The sequence below is a fragment of the Salmo trutta genome, chromosome 5 (genome assembly GCF_901001165.1).
Source record: "Salmo trutta chromosome 5, fSalTru1.1, whole genome shotgun sequence".
Classification (NCBI taxonomy): Eukaryota; Metazoa; Chordata; class Actinopteri; order Salmoniformes; family Salmonidae; genus Salmo; species Salmo trutta.
Window position 1 is genome coordinate 30848947 of NC_042961.1, and position 24933 is coordinate 30873879.

Below are 24933 nucleotides of genomic sequence, written 5' to 3' on the forward strand. Positions count from 1 at the left end.
CTTCAAAGGTTTTGTAAAATTCAGAGGTTAATAGGACATTTCTGCCTTATTTCCATAGGTTTTTGTAAAAACGGTCCCACCCATTAAGTCAAAATGTGATTGGTTGATTCCACTGCCACTCCCAAATTTTGCCCTAATACAGTTGTATGACAGATGCCTTAATCTAGCTTCTGATGGCCTAGCCAATGGCTGATTTAGGTAGCTAGATTTATCTCCCAAGTGACCAGCAAAGAAAAACCCTGATTGGATCTTGTTTTCGCTTCAGTGTTAACCCTTACCTTTCTAACAAAAACTGAAGAGATGAAATCAGAACATCATTAAAAATAATTATTGTAGAAGGCCCATTGTTTCCCACTGTGTTTGGGTTAGTCCCTCAGCATGCATTCTTTCACTATTTTGAATGTCTAAAGAATCCATATCTCAAAAAAGGAATATTTTAAACTCTTATTATGTGGGGATTTGACAAAATTGCAATCATTGTCTTGAATTGGACTCGCATTTTTCTGGTCTCGGTCTTGACTCAGTCTCAGACCCCTTGTCCCCCTACTGGCCTCAGTCTTGACTCGGTCTCGCCCGAGTCAAGAATGAGACAAGAGTATGACCATTGCATTGGCCTGTGTATTCATTTGGTGTGTTTAGCATAGCTCTGCTCTGCCCTGCCTTCTTGTGGAGCACTTCTGTTACTGTTTCTTGTGTATATCATTCATAATTGTCATCTTGTCATTGTGTAACCGATGTGAAATGGCTAGTTAGTTAGCGGTGGTGCGCGCTAATAGTATTTCAATCAGTGACGTCACTCGCTCTGAGACTTGAAGTAGGGTTTCCCCTTGCGTTGCAAGGGCCGCGGCTTTTGTGGCGCGATGGGTAACGATGCTTCGTGGGGTGTCAGTTGTTGATGTGTGCAAGGGTCCCTGGTTCAAGCCCGGGTTGGGGCGAAGAGAGGGACGGAACCTACACTGTTACAATTGCAACTCATTATTTTTATAGCAGTGTTATTATGTTACTTCATTGTAACATTATTTTATTGGTTTATCCTTGTATTGTATTCTAATTACTAATAATTCCTCTTTAATCTATACTTTCAGAAACCACACACACAAACATTATTGAAGATAATTTGCGAACATCTTAACTCGAACTGAACATCTTTCATGACGAAGATTGAGGCCAGCTTTTGTATGCAAGCAACATACTGTTTGGAGAGAGAGTGGGGAGGATGAGGTAGTGGAGAGGATGATAAGGGAGTGGGGAGGTGGGTGCATGAGGTTTGGAGTTAATGGAACTGTATTTGATTTGTATGTGAACTGTACGTCCAATTACAAAAATCCTTGTTCAGTAATCATCTCACTTGTGAGCTGGCGGTGAACAATGTGGCCATTGAGGACAGCAGTGTCAATCAGATGGAAAAATATAATCTTATGCCTGCTTCATGACCACCATTGCGAGGGTCAGGCTCAGAAGGCTTCACCACACCTTCCTCCCCACACAATTCATCCTCACTCTCATCCAATTCTACTGAAATACTGCTCACCCCGCTTGCACTTGAGGCCACTCACCCTCGCACCACCGTCTCCTAAGGAACTCAACTCCTCTTTCTCCTCTCTATCCATCTCCACACCATACAACCTTCTCTGTCTTTTAGCACTTTCCCTTGCCTCTTTACATCCACTGTGTGCCCATGCTATTGCTCTTGACTTTGTGGCTTAGCCTCTTCCACGCATCCGCAACATGTGGACAGCCGGCCTGCCATCCAAACAATTCCAAACAAACAAACAAACAAAACCTCCCAGGAAAACATTCAGGGAACCATAGTAAAACGTACTCAGAAACTCCCTGCAACCTAAAAATGTACATTCTCAGAACGTTTAAAAACGTTCCGTTTTACCGAAGTTCCACAACTGCCAACGAACCAAATGTGCTAGCTGGGCTCTCTTTCTCATGCTCTCTCACACACACACACACACACACACACACACACACACACACACACACACACACACACACACACACACACACACACACACACACACACACACACACACACACACACACACACACACACACCCCATACATGATTTAGTCCAGACAGGTATTTACATGCAGCTATTCCCTATTCTTTCCCCATTGAGAGCTAGGTACTTCCCTGGGAAAATAGAAAAATAAGTTCCTAAGTTCCATACCATGACCATCTTGAAATCTAGCACGATAAAGTGAAAGGAGTGTTGCCTCCAGGCTCCTGTAATACACTTTTAGTCTGTAGATTGTACAGATGAAAGTGTTAGTGTAATTCATATTCAACACGTTACTACTGTATGTGCTCTGAAATTGAGTTGATGTTTATGAAAATGTTAGTAACTACATTCATGTTGTTACAGTGTGTATATTGTACAGAGTGTATACTTTTCCCCCTACAACATCTCCATAGAACAGAAGGCTCTGGTTACGTCCCGAATTATTGTGTTGTTTAGTTAACATAAATCTCTCTCTCTCTCTCTCTCTCAGCTGTATGAGTGTATCTCAGAATGGCTGACTATGTGAAGCTGGATGAGGAGAAGTTTATCCCAAAGTGAGTCCTGCTGTGTTTCTGTCCTGCATATGACCTCAGATTACGTAGGACCACATGTATGTAGTTTTTTTTAAAATGAACTAACGTATACAGAGCTTCTTACTTATCCAATGTTAATTTACCAGGAGTGGAATGCATTAATACCTACATTAACCCTGTCTGTCTCTCTGGTGTTGTGTTGATATTCAGGTCAGACATATTGTCTCTGCTCAGGACCTACAACTGTTACCATGAGGGGAAGAGCTTCCAACTCAGACACAGAGAGGTAGGAGCCCTTCGTAAACTGGTCTGGTACATTAAATTACTCTGTCCATCAGTCACCTGTAGTAGTGGGAACTCTTTCACTTTTATCTGGAGTAGTTTACTCACCTTGCTGTAGGTAATCAGTATGTCTCATCTACACTCCCATGCTGATAAGGACTGACTAAAGGCAAAAAAATAAAATACTTTGTTCATTTGTTGTGGTGAATATGTTTCTAACTATTGCATTGTAAATCACTAGAGCTGTGTGTGTGTGTGTGTGTGTGTGTGTGTGTGTGTGTGTGTGTGTGTGTGTGTGTGTGTGTGTGTGTGTGTGTGTGTGTGTGTGCGTGCGTGCGTGCGTGCGTGCGTGCGTGCGTGTGTGTGTGTCAATATGGGGTTTCAGGTATAACAACGTCTTAAAGGGGTCATATTAATGTATGAAGACATCCAACTGAACTGGAACCAGTTTACCTATTACTTCTCCACACACACACACACAAACACTCACTGACAGCTCTACTGATTTACAATGCAATAGTTAGAAACCTATTCACCACAACTTTGCAGTACACATGAACAAAGGCATTTTATTTATTTATTTTTTTACAAATTACGTCTTGATGAGGTGCTTAGCAAAGAAGTTCTACTGTAAATGTTTGTGCTTTTGTGGTGTAGCCAACTGATGCAGTGAAGCTATGTGCTAAAGTGATGTTTATTTATCATGTATGTAGTGTGAGAAGTGACGGGAGGAAGTTCCTGTGAATTAATAGATCAATGGATGGATGAGCCATGAGTGTCTCTGATTCAGAGGGGTTGGATTAAATGCGAAAGACACATGTTGGTTGAATGCATTCAGTTTTGCAACTGACTAGGTACAGTGGTTCTTCCTTTAAAAGTTATGAGCTTATGCTGCGACCGCTAGTGGTAGATGGTGGCATTCTGTCATTGCACCACACGATCACAAGGGGGAGATAGAAAGCTGATCTATGGGTAGTCTAAACTGTGGCACAAATTGACTATCTTTTCGTAAATATGAATATGAACTTTATCGATATAAATATGAACTTTATCATGTTACACATGTATTGTGTAACATGAAGTCCTATGAGTGCCATCTGATGAAGATCATCAAAGGTTAGTGAATATTTTAGCTGTATTTTTGTTTTTTGTGATGCATGTCCTTGCTTGGAAAATGGCTGTGTGGTTTTTCTTGTGAAGTTTATGTCCTAACATAATCAAATTTTATGCTTTTGCCGTAAAGCTTTTTTGAAATCAGACAATGTGGTTAGATTAACGAGAAGTTTATCTTTAAAATGGTGTAAAATAGTTGATTGTTTGAGAAAATGAAATGATGAGATTTTTGCTGTTTTGTATTTCACGCCCTGATATTTCACTGGCTGTTGATAGTGTGTACCGCGGGTGGGACGCTAGCGTCCCACGTAGCCCATAGAAGTTTTAATCACCGGTTATTTTGTGTGCTGACAGTGCTAAAAGATGTTTGTAATGGGAAGTATTTGCTGGCTTCCTCATTTCGTGTTGGAATTGCTAAATGGTTTACATTTTTGGATTGTTATGATTGGGATCTAGTGACTTATTATTTTCGAGTCAATGTGTCACGGCTGTTCAAAGGATCGGACCAACGCGCAGCATGGTTGTAGTTCCACATATTTATTTATTCCTTGAAACATTTGCAATACACCAAAATACTTAAAACAACAAACCGTGACGCAGAGAAAATAACACTACTCAAAAATTAACAACCCACAAACACAAATGGAAAAACCTCCTACATAAATATGATCTCCAATTAGAGACAACGAGAACCGGCTGCCTCTAATTGGAGATCATCCCAACAACCCCAACATAGAAATAGAAACCTAGAAAAACAACATAGAAACAGATAAGAAAACCACCCAAAAACACCCCCTGTCACGCCCTGACCTACTCTACTATAGAAAATGACAGCTTACAAGGGTCAGGACGTGACAAAATGGACTACTTATTCTTTAACATTCTTATTCTTTAAGATTCTTACAGGCTTCATAGGTTAAACTTAATTACAACTATAGGCTACATTACTTTTGAATTTGTCACACTACACAATGAGCGTAACCAAGCCGCTACTTCTCCAGGTGTGCAATATTTTCTGTGTGGAAGAGTTTCACACAGACATGCGCTATAGCAAGAGAGCAGGGAGGGGGCAAAAAAGTAGGCTATGTGCCATTTTCATAGGCTACTGTAAAAGTGATGTCAATACTATCACACAACTAATGTGTAATGCAAATTAATGATAACTGAGTGAACGTTTGCCTACTTCCTTTAGTAAGCTATACACATTATTGGTCCTACTACTGTAACATTAAAAAAAAAAAATACATTGAAATGCAGCCATACACAACAACTGTAATTTTTCACACAAGAAAGCACACGATGTTGAAGAGAAGCCTCACAAAGACTGGTAGCCCAAGATGTGCTCATTAAAACAGCACACAATGCAACCATCGATTCACGACCATGGACAGAAGGCTACCGCTAGTCAGCGCAATGAAAGGATAACGTTTGATGCGCTACCAATTTCAGCACCACTGGAGGGGACATCAAGGGCTCAACTTAGAGCACAACAAATTAAGGTACATTGGTCATTGTCCCTATACCCATCAAATAACGCAAAGCTGTATATCTATCAATAGCAATTAGACCCGCAAAAGCAAGTAATGACATTAAGAATCAAAGATAAATCGAAACGATGCATAAGCATAGCCCTAAACTATACATTACATAAAAAAAATTGCCAAACCACCAGCAGGCTTACACGAGGGAAAACCAATGAAAAAATTATGCCAGGGCGATAAAGGATGTAGCTTACCATTTAGAAGAGTTGCAGCCTCCTTGATGGTGTGTTGATACTCATGAGAAGTTTTGATTCCATTCTCCTTCCTGCCAAAATATACTTGTCAGGTCCCTCTCAAATGTCAGCTGGACAAGCTGGGCTTTTCATTGATTGTAACATTGTAACATGCTCTGTGTTCAGAGTCTGTGTTTATTGAATACTTTCTTCAGGGTGGAGAACGATTTTTTTGCACATTGCTGTAGATGCCCCCAAAATGTTGTTTCAGTGCCAACAGCACATTCAGCATTGCTGACAAAGGCCCGCCATATCTTTGAGGAACACTGAATGGGGTCCATTTGTTGTTGCTGGCTGTGGTTGAGATTTCACTTTGCAAGAATGTGTGAGCCACAATAAACTCTGCTTCCAATAGCTCAGTTTTGGTTAGATTCAACAGGTCGTCAGGTGCTAGTGACTGGGGTAACCAAGGTGCTTCTTGTTGGTCAGCAGGTGGCGTGGGGGATGGGTGGGTACAGTGAGGGAAAAAACATATTTGATCCCCTGCTGATTTTGTACGTTTGCCCACTGACAAAGAAATGTTCAGTCTATCATTTTATTGGTAGGTTTATTGAGAGAGTGAGAGACAGAATAAAAACAAAAAAATCCAGAAAAACGCATGTCAAAAATGTTATAAAATGATTTGCATTTTAATGAGGGAAATAAGTATTTGACCACTCTGCAAAACATGACTTAGTACTTGGTGGCAAAACCCTTGTTGACAATCACAGAGGTCAAACGTTTCTTGTAGTTGGCCACCAGGTTTCCACACATCTCAGGAGGGATTTTGTCTCACTCCTCTTTGCAGATCTTCTCCAAGTCATTAAGGTTTCGAGGCTGACGTTTGGCAACTCGAACCTTCAGCTCCCTCCACAGATTTTCTATGGGATTAAGGTATGGAGACTGGCTAGGCCACTCCAGGAACTTAATGTGCTTCTTCTTGAGCCACTCCTTTGTTGCCTTGGCCGTGTGTTTTGGGTCATTGTCATGTTAGAATACCCATCCACGACCCATTTTCAATGCCCTGGCTGAGGGAAGGAGGTTCTCACCCAAGATTTGATGGTACATGGCCCCGTCCTTTGATGCGGTGAAGTTGTCCTGTACCCTTAGCAGAAAAACACCCCCAAAGCATAATGTTTCCACCTCCATGTTTGACGGTGGGGATGGTGTTCTTGGGGTCATAGGCAGCATTCCTCCTCCAAACACGGCGAGTTGAGTTGATGCCAAAGAGCTCCATTTTGGTCTCATCTGACCACAACACTTTCACCCAGTTGTCCTCTGAATCATTTAGATGTTCATTGACAAACTTCAGACGGGCATGTATATGTGCTTTCTTGAGCAGGGGGACCTTGCGGGCACTGCAGGATTTCAGTCCTTCACGGCGTAGTGTGTTACCAATTGTTTTCTTGGTGACTATGGTCCCAGCTGACTTGAGATCATTGACAAGATCCTCTCTCTTGGAATCTGATTGATTGATTGCTTCTGTGGACGGGTGTTTTTTATACAGGTAACAAACTGAGATTAGGAGCACTCCCTTTAAGAGTGTGCTCCTAATCTCAGCTCGTTACCTGTATAAAAGACACCTGGGAGCCAAAAATCTTTGTGATTGAAAGGGGGTCAAATACTTATTTCCCTCATTAAAATGCTAATCAATTTATAACATTTTTGACATGCCTTTTTCTGGATTTTTTTGTTGTTATTCTGTCTCTCACTGTTCAAATAAACCTAGCATTAAAATTATAGACTGATCATTTCTTTGTCAGTGGGCAAACGTACAAAATCAGCAGGGGATCAAATACTTTTTTCCCTCACTGTATACCTAATACACACAAATCTAAGTAAAGGAATGGAATTAAGAATATATAAATATATGGATGAGCAATGTCAGAGTGGCATAGACTAATATACAGTAGAATAGAATACAGTATATACATATGAGATGAGTAATGCAAAATGTTGGTGCCAAGCCAAATTTCTTCAGCCTCCTGAGGTTATTTTCCTGGAACCACACTCCCAGAGCCCTTACCTCCTCCCTGTAGGCTGTCTCGTCATTGTTGGTAATCAAGCCTACTACTGTTGTGTCATCTGCTAACTTGATGATTGAGTTGGAGGCGTGCTTGGCCACGCAGTCATGGGTAAACAGGGAGTACAGGAGGGGGCTGAGCACACACCCGTGTGGGACCCAAGTGTTGAGGATAAGCGAAGTGGAGGTGTTGTTTCTTACCTTCACCACCTGGGGGCGGCCCATCAGGAAGTCCAGGACCCAGTTGCAAAAGGCAGGGTTCAGACCCAGGGCCTCAAGCTTAATGATGAGCTTGGAGAGTACTATGGTGTTGAATGCTGTGCTATAGTCAATGAACAGCATTCTTACCTAGGTATTCCTCTTGTCCAGATTGGATAGGGCAGTGTGCAGAGCGATGGTGTTTGCAATATCTGTGGATCTATTGGGGCGGTAAGCAAATTGAAGTGGGCTTAGGGTGACAGGTATGGTAGAGGTGATATGATCCCTGACTAGTCTCTCAGAGCACTTCACGATGACAGAAGGGAGTGCTACATGCGATAGTAATTTAGTTCAGTTACCTTTGCTTTCATGGGTACAGGAACAATAGTGGCCATCTTGAAGCATGTGGGGACAGCAGACTGGGATAGGCAGAGACATAGCCTCTATCCCATTCTGCGCCTTCTGGCATGATTGGCAGCGCTACATTGGCAAAACCGGGAAGGGTAATTCATCTACTATTTCTTATGTTTATGGAAAAGCAAAACTGTGGGGGGGGCACAAATTATATCTGGGGGGGGGCAGCTTTGCCACCCCGTAGAGCCGACCATGTGGTGTGCTGTCTCTGTGTGAGTTGCAGCCCAAAGCACGGCTCAAGCCTGTTTGATGTTGTCATCAAAAAGCATTGCTTCTCCTGCATTAGAGTCTGCACTAGAATGGTCCAACTATACAATATAAGTTATTTTCTTGATTTTTGAATTTTGATATAATGAATTGGATATACCAGAAAGTACCTCTTGACTTATTCCAAATTTTGTTGTGTTATAGCCTGAATTCAAAATTGATTAAACAGATTTTTTTTCTCACTCATCTACACGCAATACCCCTTAAAAACAAAGTGAAAACATGTTTTTAGACATTTTTGCAAATGTATTAAAAATGAAATACTTTGCACCTTTGGCAGTGATTACAGCTTTGAGTCATTTTATGTATGCCTGTGTCCACTTTGCATGTCTGGATTTGGGGATTTTCTCCCATGTAAATTTCTTCAAGCTCTGTTGAGTTGGATTTTTTTATTTAACCTTTATTTAACTAGGCAAGTCAGTTAAGAACACATTCTTATTTACATTGACAGCCTACCGGGGAACAGTGGGTTAACTGCCTTGTTCAGGGGCAGAACAACAGATTTTTACCTTGTCAGCTCAGGGATTCAATCCAGCAACCTTTCGTTTGCTGGCCCAATGCTCTAACCACTAGGCTACCTGCCACCCCAGGGAGTGGCAGTGAACAGAAAGTCTTTCCACAGATTTTCCATGGGACTCAAGTCTAGGCTATGGCTGGGGCACTCAGCCAGAACTTTGAATTCAGGCTGTCACACAAACAAAAAGTGGAATACGGGTATAAGAATACTTTCTCAAGGCACTGTACGTCCAATAGTCATGGTTCGCCACAGTCTCAAACACTGAAATCATTTTTGTAAGGACCTGTAGTTGGATTCCTTGCCAGGTAAACCGGTTTTTTGTGTGTGTGTGTGTGTGTGTGTGTGTGTGTGTGTGTGTGTGTGTGTGTGTGTGTGTGTGTGTGTGTGTGTGTGTGTGTGTGTGTGTGTGTGTGTGTGTGTGTGTGTGTGTGTGTGTGTGTGTGTGTGTGTGTGTGTGTGTGCGTGCGTGCTTGTTAGCGTGCATGCATGGGTGGGTCCGTGAGTGCATGCGTCATGTGCATGTGTGTTATTGAGCATGGGTGCATTGTTACTTTAAGCTCATATGACCTGAACAGTTGTCAGGTGATGTAGTTATATTGCCCTACATACATTGTTGATGGTAGTAAAAGTACCAGTAGACTCATTTATATTGACAGTAGTAATTAACTTCCTGTCTGTCTGTCTGTCTGTCTGTCTGTCTGTCTGTCTGTCTGTCTGTCTGTCTGTCTGTCTGTCTGTCTGTCTGTCTGTCTGTCTGTCTGTCTGTCTGTCTGTCTGTCTGTCTGTCTGTCTGTCTGTCTGTCTGTCTGTCTGTCTGTCTGTCTGTCTGTCTGTCTGTCTGTCTGTCTGTCTACATGCCCATTGTGCATTATCAGACCCACTTAGTGTGTGAGCAGTGTTGCGAAAGTAGCATACATAGCTTCTCTATCATTCTAACTACATGTTCTGGTAGCTTTATGCTGGTTGAGCTTATTTTAAAGCTATGAAGGTAATTAAATATTGTTAATTCATTTGATCATCATGTGTTGCTTTTACAGTAATTATGACATCCCATGCCAAGGTTTGCTTGCTGGCAATGGAGGAGGGGTAGAGGTAATTGCTAGGGCTATAGGACTAGGGCTAGGGATTAAGGGTTGTTTCTGGTCAGAGCCACTGTCACACTGAAGGTTCAAGGCATGGAAGAGATCCATCAAGCTGAAGTTTATGGCTGTAGCTACCCCTGCTGGTTGCTGTACAATAGGATTGTGTTGCCATCTAATGCACATTCAAATGTCATATATCAATAGTGCAGAGCTCTCCCTGTCCTCTGCTGTGCCTTGAATATATTACTGTTGATGATATCTGGAAATGTGCATGTACACCTTGGCCCATCTACTGTTGCTAGCCCCAATTCTGACTTCTGCTTCACTGATTTCTGCTCTTGTAAAAGTATTGGTTTTCTGTACTTTAACTCTAGAAGCTTATTACCTAAAATGGATCAATTGAAAGGGTGGGTTCACAGCTCCAATCCAGATGTGTTGGTCATTACTGAGACATGGTTAAGGAAGAGTGTTTTGAATACTGATGTTAACCTTTCTAGTTATAACCTTTTTCAGCAAGACAGATCTTCAAAACGTTAGGGAGTGGCAATCTTTACCGAGGATCACCTTCAGTGCTCGGTTGTCTCCAGCAAGTCTGTCCCCAAACAATTTGATTTGCTGGTTTTAAGGATTAAACCTTCAAATAGCTCTTTGTTGACTGTTGCTAGGTTTTATTGTCCTCCATCAGCACCGGCCTGTACCCTGCCTTCCCTAAGCTCTCTCCTGGCCCCTTAAACTAGGTCTGAATTTGTCCTGCTAGGTGACCTAAACTGGGACATGCTTAAACCACCTGACTAAATTCTAAAGCAATGGGACTCCCTAAATCTTTCTCAGATTATTACCAATCCCACAAGGTATGACTCCAAACACCCAGATAAGGCTACTCTCCTCGATGTTATCGTCACACATTTTCCTGATGGGTATCAGTCTGGTGTTTTCTGTAATGACCTTAGTGATCACTGTTTTACAGCCTGTGTTCGTAATGGCTGCTCAGTGAAACGACCATTCCTGATTTGTCATAGACGCTTGGTAAAAAACTTTAATAAGCAAGCCTTCCTTCATGACCTGGCCTCTGTAAATTTGTATAGAATCAGCTTGATCCCCTCTGTCGAAGACGCTTGGATCTTCTTTTTTAATATTTTCAATGGTATTGTTAACAAACACGCCCCCATAAAAACAGGTTCAGCCCCTGGTTCGACCGTGATCTTGCAGAGTTACTCCACCTCAAGAATTGCATTTGGCGAAAGGCTCGGCACACGCATACTCAGGCTGACTGGCTCTCGTTCAGGCAAATGAGAAATAAGTGCACTCAGGCTTTCCGGAAGGCCAACGTTAGTAACTTTCAGGAGCAGTTCTCTCTCTGTGGGTCTAACCCAGTGCTTCTCAATTATTTTCTGTTACGCCCCCCCTAGGAAGAAGTAAACATTTCGCGCCCCCCCAACTCTCCGCCGCGACTGTAAATAGTATCATTTGTCTATAAAATTGTTATAAGTACACCTCTGCATAACATTGTATGCTTATTAACATTAAAGAAAAAGAAAAAAAGAAAGAAATATAGATCAACTTACAACAAAGAATAACTTTATTAACATTGTTTTTTTTAGTTTGTAACAGAAAAGACTTCAAGTGCATCAATTTGCCTGAAATGTAAAAAAAAATTAAACCCTTATTTAAACTGTAAACATTTTTTGACCATTTGATACTGAAAAATACAATTAAATATAATCAATAAATAATAATAAATTCAAATTGATCAGCAACATTAACTCAGGAGCACAATATATGAAACATTTTGACCTATAAAACAAAAATGAATAAAACAATTTGTGCTGATTTTTTTTTAATCAAAATGAGGAAGTCAGGATTAATGGCTACAATGAGCACGTTTTGCAGAGCACAGCTTTTCGAAGCGGGGTTTGAAGCATGATACTGCAACTCTCAGCTCCTGCTCAATGTTTAGCTGGGACCTGTACTTGGTCTTCAGTGCAGCAACAGCAGAGAAGCCAGTCTCACAAAGATAAGATGTTGCAAAAGGAAGAAGAATGCCCATGGCCCTCTGCCCTAAGAGTGGATACTGCCTCTCTACACTCAGCCAGAATTCACTCAGTGTCTGTGATGTGAACCTCAGTCTCAATGTGGAGTCAGATGTCATATCAATGAACTGGTCCTCCTCTGCAGAGCTGAAACCAGTTGGAGCTGGTGCATTGAAAGGATCTCTCACCCAGTCATATTGGGAACTGTTTTCAGGGAAGTACTTTTTAAAGAATCCCATCAGTGATGAAATATGCTCCTTAATATATGGAATCACTGAGGTGGCATCATAGTCAGTAGTGTCAACAAATTCATGCAGGTTCTGGAATGAATCAGTATTTCCTTCATCAAGTCGCCTGCCCCACATTGCAAGCTTTCGAGTGAAAGAGCTGATCTTGTCTGTGACCTGAGGGAGGTGTTTATCTTTCCCTTGAAGCTGTAGATTTAGTTCATTTAGCTTTCCAAATATGTCACTCAGGTAGGCCAGTTTTGCCAGGAAGTTCTCATCACTAAATTTTTCTGTGATGTCATACTTGTGCTTCTGCTCCAAAAACATTCTTATCTGCTCTCTGAGCTCAAAAACTCGGGACAAAACTTTTCCTCGTGACAGCCACCTTGCTTCACTGTGAAACAGCACAGCTTGATGTTCAGCTCCCATCTCCTCACAGATAGCAGAGAAGACTCTTGTTTTTAGTGGTCTGGTCTTTATAAAATTGACTACACCTACAATGTCAGTCATAACCTCACTTAATTCAGAGGAAAGGTGCCTTGATGCCAGTACTTCTGTGTATAACACAGTGTGTCCACTCAGCATTAGGTGAGGCCTTCTTGATGAGTGCCCGAAGTCCTTTTCTCATCCCTGCCATGGTCTGTGCACCATCACTGCAAACACCAATGCAGTTCTCCCACTTTAGCCCATTCTCAGTCAGGAAGCAGTCCAGCATTTTGAATAGCTCTTCAGCTGTGGCTCTGTCTCTGACATATTTACAAAAAAGTAGATCCTCACACAGGGAGTTTGTCATGTCAAAACGTACATAAGCGATAAACAAACAGTCTTTGTTGCTGTCAGTTGCTTCATCGAACTGTAAGGCAAAACGTTTGTCTTTGAGTTTATCTACCAGCTGTTCTTTAATATCGTTAGCAATGTCATTTATACGTCTGGCGACAGTGTCATTGGACAGAGGGATAGTTTTTATTTTTGCAGCACTTGCGTCATCCAGCATGACAGAGACCATGTCTAATGCTGCAGGCAGTATCAGCTCCTCTGCTATGGAGTGGGGTTTTTTGCACTGAGCAATTTGGTACGCCACCTTATATGATGCTAACAGTGCTCGCTGGTTTACTGAAGTAGCATTCACAAAGCGGGACGATTGTTGACAATATTCGGCACGTTTTCGCTGAAAAAACTCAAGCGGCTTATCAGCGTGATTGGGGTGTAATGTCTTTAAGTGACGCCTTAATTTATTTGGCTTCATGCTGTCCGCTGCCAACATTTTTAGACACAGTAAACATACCGGTCTTTCCTCGTCTCCCACCGTAGTCACAGTGAAGCCAAGCGCGACATACACTTCGTCATATTTCCTCGTCTTAGCTTTCGGGAGACTTACGTTTGTCTCATTATCTCCGTCTCTCTCCGCCTTTCTTTTCATCCCTGTTAAATATTTTTCCATGGTGTCTCTAAGGGTTTGTTATCTGCACTTCATATCTCCTGCTCTGTGCTCTTGTTCGGTAAAAAAAAAAACTACTACGCGGCAAAAAAAAGCGTGTTCCCCGGGGTCACGCGCCCCCCCTGGCATCGTTCCGAGCCCCCCCAGGGGGGCGCGCCCCACTATTTGAGAAGGACTGGTCTAACCCCAAGAAGTTCTGAAAAACAGTTAAAGACCTGGAGAATAAACCCTCCTCCTCAGAGCTGTCCATGTCCCTTAAAGTTGATGATGTAGTTGTTACTGACAAGAAGCACAAGTCTGAGCTCTTTAATCGCCACTTCATTAAGTCAGGATTCCTATTTGACTCAGCCATGCCGCCTTGCCTGTCCAACATTTCCTAATCTCCCACCCCTTCTAATGCGACTAGCCCTGATGCCCCTCCCTCTTTTTCCCTGCCCCACTACAAAGTTTCTCCCTGCAGGCAGTCACTGAGTCCGAGGTGCTAAAGGAGCTCGTTAAACTTGACCCCAAAAAAACATCTGGGTCAGATGGTTTAGACCCTTTCTTCTTTAAGGTTGCTGCCCCTATCATCGCCAAGCCTTTCTCCGACCTTTTTAACCCGTCTCTCCTGTCTGGGGAGGTTCCCATTGCTTGGAAGGCAGCCACGGTTCATCCTTTATTTAAAGGGGGATATCAAGCTGATCCTAACTGTTATAGGCCTATTTCTATTTTGCCCTTTTTATCAAAAGTGTCTAAGAACTTGTCAATAAATAATCAACTGACTGACTTTCTTGATGTCTAGAGTATTCTCTCTGGTATGCAATCTGGTTTCCGCTCAGTTTATGGATGTGTCACTGCAACCTTAAAAGGTCCTCAATGATGTCACCATTGCCCTTGATTCCAAGCAATGTTATGCTGCTATTTTTATTGACTTGGCCAAAGCTTTTGATACGGTAGACCATTCCATTCTTGTGGGCCGGCTAAGGACCATTGGTGTCTCTGAGGGTTCTTTGGCCTGGTTTGCTAACTACCTCTCTCAAAGAGTGCAGTGTATAAAGTCAGAACATCTGCTGTCTCAGCCACTGCCTGTCACCGAGGGTGTACCCCAGGGCTCGATCCTAGGAACCACGCTCTTCTCAATTTACATCAACAACATGCTCAGATAGTAGGAAGCACTCTCATCCAGCTCTCTCATCCATATGCAGATGATACAGTCTTATACTCAGCTGGCTACTCCCCAGATTTTGTATTAAATGCCCAACAAAGCTTTCTTAGTGTCCAACAAGCTTTCTCTGCCTTTAACCTTGTTCTGAACACCTCCAAAACAAAGGCAATGTGGTTTGGTAAGAAGAATGACCCTCTCCCCGCAGGTGTGATTACTACCTCTGAGGGCTTAAAGCTTGAAGTAGTCACCTCATACAAGTACTTGAGAATATAGCTAATCAGTACACTGTCCTTCTCTCAGCACATATCAAAGCTGCAAACTAAAGTTAAATCTAGACTTGGTTTCCTCTATCGTAATCGCTCCTGTTTCACCCCAGCTGCCAAACTAACCCTGATTCAGATGACCATCCTACCCATGCTAGATTACGCCAACGTAATTTATAGATCGGCAGGTCAGGGTGCTCTCGAGTGGCTAGATGTTCTTTACCATTCGGCAATCAGATTTGACACTAGTGTTCCTTATAGGACACATCACTGCACTCTACACTCTTCAGTAAACTGGTCATTTCTGTATATCCGTCGCAAGACCCACTGGTTGATGCTCATGTATAAAACCCTCTTAGGCCTCACTCCCCCCTATTGAGGTATCTACTGCAGCCCTCATGCTCCATATACAACACCCGTTCTGTTAATGGTCCCCAAAGCACACACATCCCTGGGTCGCTCATCTTTTCAGTTCGTTGCAGCTAGCAACTGGAACGAGCTGCAACAAACACTCAAACTGGACAGTTTTATCTCAATCTCTTAATTCAGACTCAAATATGGACACTCTTACTGACAGTTGTGGCTGCTTTGCGTGATGTATTGTTGTCTCTACCTTCTTGCCCTTTGTGCTGTTGTCTGTGCCCAATAATGGTTGTACTCTGTGCTGCTGCCATGTTGTGCTGCTACCATGTTGTGCTGCTACCATGTTGTTGTGTTGCTGCCATGCTGTGTTGTCATGTGTTGCTGCCATGCTATGTTGTTGTCTTAGGTCTTTCTTTATGTAGTGTTGTCTCTCTTGTCATGATGTGTGTTTTGTCCTTTACTTTTATTTAATTTATTTTTGTTTTTAATACCAACCCCCTTCCACGTAGGAGGCCTTCTGCCTTTTGGTAGGCCGTCATTGAAAATAAGAATTTGTTCTTAACTGACTTGCATAGTTAAATTAAGGTTAAAGAAAACACACCAAAGAAATCTGCCTGTGCAAGGCACTTAACCCTAGTTGCTCTGGATAAGAGCGTCTGCTAAATGACTAAAATGTTCTGTACATTAGCAACCCTAGGAAGCAGAGGGTGGTTTGCCCTTTCCCTTAATCGGACTAGAACTCTAGCTCGCCTTCCCCTCCTCAGGCAGCATCTTTTTGATAAAAGAGCTCCAGTGATAAATGGAAATGCTTTGGGTAGTCTAGACAGATGATCCAGCTCCGGAAAGTTACATTTATGGTGAGTAATCTCCGATCTGATGTTCAGAAGTGCTTGTCAGTGATAAGAAATAGTACTAGAAACTTTCTGATCAACTATAAACTTTCTGATCAAATAAAGTAAAAAATAACTCTGAAATAAACAAAAGACTGCAACGTTGGCTGGAGCTAGCAAAAGGGCGACCATTGTCGGCGCCATCTTGGTGTGTTGCAAAAGTATTTTATTACAAAATAGAATGATCTTTTAAATTAAACTCCACAGATTGTAAACATTAGTCCAGTAAGACCAGAGTCCCTGCATAGTAATACATATATATCAAGCATGGTGTCACAATTGAGTGTCACGACATCTAGTTCAGTCCAGACCAGCTCAATCCAGTCCCAGTCAGAACCCATCAGTGGGCATAATAAAAAAATCCCAATCAAAATCTGTCTGTTTAAACTAGAGATATCTTTCCATTGGCTGCGTCTTAATTCACCGCATCCACAGATGTCTGCCTTCCGCATTTGGGGTGGAATTTGGCAGCGCTACAGAGCTGATTGTCACAAACATCTGTAGCATCCAAATGGTTTGGGCTACAAACTAAGAGTCACGAGACTTGTCTGAAGTCGGTACTGCCGATGTGCCAACATTTGTCTGTAGCGTCCAAATTGTTTGGGCTACACACCAACATAACCCTATGGAAAGTTGAGACTCTCACGATGAGAGATGACTCTCACGATGGTGTTCATGATGGTGTTCTCCGTTTTACTCTACGACCCTCAAAAGTGTCATAGGACTTTTTTCCTGAGCTTTCTTATATCTCTCAGATATAGGACAGACACTTCAAAATATACTTCCTTTAGATTTTTTTTCTTCATGTATGAGTATGTTATTCAATGACTTTCTATGGGCTAATAGTAGTTTAGTTTATTAATTCGACCATTTTAAAAAACAAGCACACATAAAACTTGAAAAAGCCATATATGCACATGAATAAAATCATTGAGGATAATGCACAATAAAGTCTGGGACTTATTTCCATTGTGGTCCTCTTGAGACAAGATGGCTAGACAAGATCGAACACAGTATGGCAGAGAAATAATAAAACAAAAAGATAGAAGAAGAACATCTATCTCATCATTCCAGTTACATCATAGGGGTTATTCATATGGGCACAGAAGATATCAAACATATTTATAGCATATTTAATCAAATATATACACTACCGGTCAAAGGTTTTATAACATTTACTCATTGAAGGGTTTTTTCTATATTGTAGAATAATAGTGAGGACATCAACACTATGAAATAGCACATATGGATTCATGTAGTAACCAAAAAAGTGATCATCTAAATATATTTTATATTTGAGATTCTTCAAATAGCCTCCCTTTGCCTTGATGACAGCTTTTCACACTATTGGCATTCTCTCAACCAGCTTCACCTGGACTGCTTTTCCAACAGTCTTGAAGGAGTTCCCACATATGCTGAGCACTTGTTGGCTGCTTTTTCTTCACTCTGCGGTCCAACTCATCCCAAACCATCTCAGTTTGATTGAGGTCGGGGGATTGTGAAGGCCAGGTCATCTGATGCAGCACTCCATCACTTTCCTTCTTGGTCAAATAGCCCTTACACAGCCTGAAGCTGTGTTGGGTCATTGTCGTGTTGAAAAACAAATGATAGTCCCACTAAGCGCAAACCAGATGGGATGGCATATCACTGCAGAATGTTGTGGTAGCCATGCTGGTTAAGTGTGTATTTGAGTTATAAATAAATCACAGACACTGTCATCAGCAAAGCACCCCCACACCATAACACCTCCTCCTCCATGCTTCACGGTGGGAAATACACATGTGGAGATCATCCGTTCACCCACACCGTGTCTCACAAAGACACGGCAGTTGGAACCAAAAATTGGACTCCAGATCAAAGGACAAATTTCCACCGGTTTAATGTCCATTGCTGTGTTTCTTGGCCCAAGAAAGTCTCGTCTTATTATTGGTGTCCGTTAGTAGTGGTTTCTTTGCAGCAATTCGATCATAAAGGATTGATTCACACAGTCTCCTCTGAACAGTTGACGTTGAGATGTGTCTGTTACTTGAACTGTGTGAAGCATTTATTTGGGCTGCAATTTCAGAGGCTGTTAACTTACCCTCTGCAGCAGAGGTAACTCTGGGTTTTCCATTCCTGTGGCGGTTGTCGTGACGTTGGTACCATTAATGCAATGACGATTATTTTATCAAATAATTACATACCATGTACAATTATTAGACAATTAAATTAATCATATAATAATTAATTAAGTAGTAATCTGGGGCACCAAAGGAAAAGTTACCGTTTCCCGAATTAACTAAAAAATATCAGAATATCTCGATATACTATCCGTCATCCATCAGTCGTTTGCTCCTATTTCAGTCTCATTTTGAACATTGGCTTAATTGGCTTAATTATTTATTTACTAACTAATCAATGATCACATAAACACACACACAGGATAGATTATACATTGGTTACTAACATGATGCAATGAAAAGTCTCTAGTGGACCTTCCCGATATGATGGCTTGTTACACAATATTTGTACAATAGTTACACTATCGTGCATACAATTGAATAATATGCTCATCGTAAATATGGATATTTAGCACCCTAACAACTGCTCATTCGGATTTAGAAATGCAATGTACATATTTACGCTTGTATGTCTTTGTCATCTCACTCTGTTATAATCACTTGATCAGTCTGTGGAGAGTAGTTCATCAGAAAGTCTCTGGTTGTGTAAGTCCGTGGTTGTCCACCAGAGTTCACCATGTCCTTTGTAGTCATAGCTTCTTGGTCTCGGAGTGTCTGTTAGAATGGATCTTCATTCTGGAAGTGTTTGTTAGAATGGATCCTTCAAAGTAACACACGGTGGTCCTTGGTGGAGTTTACTAGACTAAAGTACTTAAACAGCTGCAGACTGAATGTTCCTGTGTAGTCTTCTTCTTCGAGAGAGTTTCAGAGTTTCTAACCATTTCGTACCTTTCAGCTCATGCTGTTGGTCACACTGGTCTTTCGTTTTAAACCATTTCTCAGCCGCGTAGCCACCACTTCACGCTGTCTGGTCTCTAGAGATTTAAATTCCTACCATTTCAACATGCAGCCACCGCTCCACGTTTTTCTGGTCTCTATTGTCTAACCATTCGTGACGTCCGGCTTACCGTCCGCCTACTTTGTCTGATGTGAATTTCGTCACGAGGGGTTTTATGCTTGACTAGGCCCAGGTTTATATGAAAATACAACTTCTCATTTAGAAGACTAAAATTACATTTTATCTTATCACAAATAGTTTCATATTTAATCATATAAGTTTTACAACATTTAGATGTAACTCTGACATATATATTGTTAAAGCTCTTAAAGTTACAATGTTTACATTATAATGTCTTTAACAAAACAATAAACGTTGGACATGATTATTCTTTAAATACCCACGAACCATTCCAAATGTTTAGATTACAGAAATATTGTTTCATTATCCAATCTTGGATGTTACAGTACCACAAAATCTCTCTGTTGTAACAAAGGGATTTTCAACTCCATTTCTGCAGAGTGGGAGAGAGTTCCTGCAAGGTATTAACCTCTCTTGGGCAGGTGGGATGCTAGCGTCCCACCCACGGTTCACACTATTCAACAGCCAGTGAAAAATCAGAGCGCCACATTCAAAACCACAAAATGTCATAATTCAAATTTCTCAAACAAAGGACTATTTTACACCATTTTAAAGGTACACGTCTCCTTAATGTAACCACATTGTCCGATTTCAAAAAGGCTTTATGGCGAAAGCATACATTTAGATTATGTTAGGACAGTTCCAACACAAGAAAAAGCACACAGCCATTTTCCTAGCAAGGACAGGCGTCACAAAAACCAGAAAACCAGCTAAAATTATGCACTAACCTTTGACGATCTTCATCAGATGACACTCCTAGGACATCATGTTACACAATACATGCATTTTTTGTTCGATCAAGTTCATATTTATATCCATAAACCACATTTTACATTGGCGCGTGATGTTCAGAAAATATTTTGCCTCCAATACCCCCAGTGAATCAGCACAACAATTTACAAAAATACTCACCATAAACGTTGATAAAATATTAAACTGTTATTCAAAGAATTATAGATGAACATCTCCTTTATGCAAATGCTGTGACAGATTTCAGAAAAGCTTCACGAGGAAAGCACACTTTGCAATAATCTGAGTACTGCGCTCAGAAAAATACACTAGGCAATACAGATACCCGCCATTTTGGATTCATCTAAAATCATAAATAGCATTAGAAAAATTCACTTACCTTTGATGATCTTCATCAGATGGCACTTCCAGGAATCCCAGGTCCACAATAAATGTTGTTTTGTTCGATAAACTCCATAATTTATTTCCAAATACCTCCTTGTTGTTAGCGCGTTCAGTTAGCTACTCCAAGTGTAGGAAGCCCGGAAAATATCACGACGAAAAGTTAAAAACGATCTATTTACAATCGTTCAAACATGTCAAACGTTGTATAGCATCAATCTTTAGGGCATTTATCACTTAGAACTTCAACAATATTCCAACCGGATGATTCTATTGTCTTGAAAAACATTTTGGAACACAGCTAACTCTCATGTGAACGCGCGCCAATGAAGGCCAGTACCTTCCTGAGTAAACAACTTCCAACTTCCTCTGTTCGCTCTCTGTTCATCATAGACGCCTCAAACAACTTTCTAAAGACTGTTGACATCTAGTGGAAACCTTAGGAAGTGCAAAATGAACCCTAAGTCACTGTGTGTTTGATAGGCTGACTTGAAAGGATGACTTGAAAGGACTACAAGCACCAGAATTCTCACTTCCTGGTTAGATTTTTGACTTGAAATGACTTGAAAGGACTACAAGCACCAGAATTCTCACTTCCTGGTTAGATTTTTCTCAGGTTTTTGCCTGCCATATGAGTGCTGTTATACTCACAGACATCATTCAAACAGTTTTAGAAACTTCAAAGTGTTTTCTATCCAAATCGACTAATAATATGCATATTCTAGTTCCTGGGCCCGAGTAGTAGGCCATTTAATTTGGGTATGTTTTTCATCCGGCTGTGAAAATACTGCCCCCTACCTTAGAGAGGTTTTAAACAGTTAAGTCATAAAACTCTGGTGGGAGAGAGAGGGGGGGGTTGATCTGGCACCTATGATCCTCACTCAAGAGGGAAAGTCATGACACGGTCCTCATCATAACGATTGATGGTTTTTGAAACTGCAATTGAAGAAACTTTCAAAGTTCTTGAAAATGCCCGTGTTGACTGACCTTCATGTCTTAAAGTAATGATGGACTGGTGTTTCTCTTTGCTTATTTGAGCTATTCTTGCCATGATATGGACTTGGTATTTTACCAAATATATCTTCTGTATACCACCCCTACCTTGTCACAACACAACTGATTGGCTCAAACACATTAAGAGGGAAACGTATTCCACAAATTAACCTTTAAGAAGGCACACCTGTTGAAATGTATTCCAGGTGACCACCTCATGAAGCTGGTTGAGAGAATTCCATGTGTGCGAAGCTGTCATCAAGGCAAAGGTGGCTATTTGAAGAATCTCAGGTGGCTATTTGAAGAATCTCAAAGATAAAATATATTTTCATTTGTTTAACACTTTTTTGGTTACTACATGATTCCATATGTGTTATTTCATTGTTTTGATGTCTTCACTATTGTTCTACACTGTAGAAAATAGTAAAAATAAAGAAAAACCCTTGAATGAGTAGGTGTTCTAAAACTTTGTGTGTGTGTATATATGTATGTATATATATATATATATATACTGCTCAAAAAATAAAGGGAACACTAAAATAACACATCCTAGATCTGAATTAATGAAATAATCTTATTAAATACTTTTTTCTTTACATAGTTGAATGTGCTGACAACAAAATCACACAAAAATAATCAATGGAAATCCAATTTATCAATCCATGGAGGTCTGGATTTGGAGTCACACTCAAAATTAAAGTGGAAAACCACACTACAGGCTGATCCAACTTTGATGTAATGTCCTTAAAACAAGTCAAAATGAGGCTCAGTAGTGTGTGTGGCCTCCACGTGCCTGTATGATTTCCCTACAACGCCTGGGCATGCTCCTGATGAGGTGGCGGATGGTCTCCTGAGGGATCTCCTCCCAGACCTGGACTAAAGCATCCGCCAACTCCTGGACAGTCTGTGGTGTAACGTGGCGTTGGTGGATGGAGCGAGACATGATGTTCCAGATGTGCTCAATTGGATTCAGGTCTGGGGAACGGGCGGGCCAGTCCATAGCATCAATGACCTTCCTCTTGCAGGAACTGCTGACACACTCCAGCCACATGAGGTCTAGCATTGTCTTGCATTAGGAGGAAGCCAGGGCCAAGGGGCCAGGGGTCTGAGGCCAGGGGTCTGAGGATCTCATCTCGGTACCTAATGGCAGTCAGGCTACCTCTGGCGAGCACATGGAGGGCTGTGCGGCCCCCCAAAGAAATGCCACCCCACACCATGACTGACCCACTGCCAAACCGGTCATGCTGGAGGATGTTGCAGGCAGTAGAACGTTCTCCACGGCGTCTCCAGACTCTGTCACGTCTGTCACATGTGCTCAGTGTGAACCTGCTTTCATCTGTGAAGAGCACAGGGCGCCAGTGGCGAATTTGCCAATCTTGGTGTTCTCTGGCAAATGCCAAACGTCCTGCACGGTGTTGGGCTGTAAGCACAACCCCCACCTGTGGACGTCGGGCCCTCATACCACCCTCATGGAGTCTGTTTGAGCAGACACATGCACATTTGTGGCCTGCTGGAGGTCATTTTGCAGGGCTCTGGCAGTGCTCCTCCTGCTCCTCCTTGCACAAAGGCAGAGGTAGCGGTCCTGCTGCTGGGTTGTTGCCCTCCTACGGCCTCCTCCACGTCTCCTGATGTACTGGCCTGTCTCCTGGTAGGGCCTCCATGCTCTGGACACTACGCTGACAGACACAGCAAACCTTCTTGCCACAGCTCGCATTGATGTGCCATCCTGGATGAGCTGCACTACCTGAGCCACTCGTGTGGGTTGTAGACTCCGTCTCATGCTACCACTAGAGTGAAAGCACCGCCAGCATTCAAAAGTGACCAAAACATCAGCCAGGAAGCATAGGAACTGAGAAGTGGTCTGTGGTCACCACCTGCAGAACCACTCCTTTATTGGGGGTGTCTTGCTAATTGCCTATAATTTCCACCTGTTGTCTATTCCATTTGCACAACAGCATGTGAAATTTATTGTCAATCAGTGTTGCTTCCTAAGTGGACAGTTTGATTTCACAGAAGTGTGATTGACTTGGAGTTACATTGTGTTGTTTCAGTGTTCCCTTTATTTTTTTGAGCAGTGTATATATATATTGTACCAACAGGGGTCATAAAATTCTAAATAAAATAGCTAAATGATCCTTGGTATGACCGGCTTATGAAATAATGAGGATTTACAGTGCATTCACAAAGTATTCAGACCCCTTGACTTTTTCCACATTTTGTTACGTTACAGCCTTATTCTAAAATGTATTAAATAGTTTTTTCCCTCATCAATCTACACACAATACCCCATAATGACAAAGCAAAAATAGATTTTTAGGCATTTTTGCAAATTTAGACCGGTGGGGTCTGTTTGTGTTTGAACAGAGCCCCAGGACCAGCTTGCTTAGGGGACTCTTCTCTACGTTTATCTCTCTGTAGGTGATGGTTTGTTATGGAGGTTTGGGAATCGCTTCCTTTTAGGTGGTTGTAGAATTTAACGGCTCTTTTCTGGTATCGGCCTAATTCTGCTGGCGTTTTACGTTGTACACGGAGGATGTTTTTGCAGATTGAATCTCAATTTGGTGTTTGTCCCATTTTGTGAATTCTTGGTTGGTGAGCGGACCCCAGACCTCACAACCATAAATGGCAATGGGTTCTATAACTGATTCAAGTATTTGTAGCCAGATCCTATTTGGGATGTCGAATTTTATGTTCCTTTTGTTGGCGTAGAAAGCCTTTCTTGCGTTGTCTCTCAGATCGTTCACAGCTTTGTGAAAGTTACCTGTGGTGCTGATGTTTAGTCCGAGGTAAGTATAGTGTGCTCTGGGGAAACAGTCTCTAGATTAAATTTGTTTTAATGGTCCTGGGCAACTACCTTTTTTGGAACACGATTATTTTTGTTTTACTGAGATTTACTGTTGGGGCCCTGGTCTGACAGAATCTGTGCAGAAGATCTAGGTGATGCTGTAGGCCCTCCTTGGTTGGGGATCATCAGCAAACAGTAGACATTTGACTTCAGTGCTGCAGACTGTTTTAGTTCCCTCGCCAATTCATTGATATATACAGTAGATCAGCCTAATCGAGGTTTAGATTACATCTCACATTCCAGTGTTCAAACTTGAGCACAAGGCTGTATGTTGAAT

General features: G+C 41.7%; 1 protein-coding gene across 4 annotated transcripts in view; it reads left to right on the forward strand.

The window, feature by feature from the left end:
* rassf4a (Ras association domain family member 4a) overlaps window positions 1–24933 on the forward strand; it is a 90067-nt gene that overhangs the window by 48063 nt on the left and 17071 nt on the right. For 2 of the 4 annotated variants that reach the window (XM_029753349.1, XM_029753352.1), the window contains exons 2-3: window positions 2503–2566; window positions 2756–2831. In XM_029753349.1, coding sequence (XP_029609209.1) covers window positions 2523–2566; window positions 2756–2831 — 120 coding nt within the window. In that variant the 5' untranslated portion in view covers window positions 2503–2522. Of the gene's footprint in view, window positions 1–2502; window positions 2623–2755; window positions 2832–9328; window positions 9418–24933 lie in introns of those variants that run through there. The other 2 variants (XM_029753351.1, XM_029753353.1) reach the window with 2 other exon arrangements.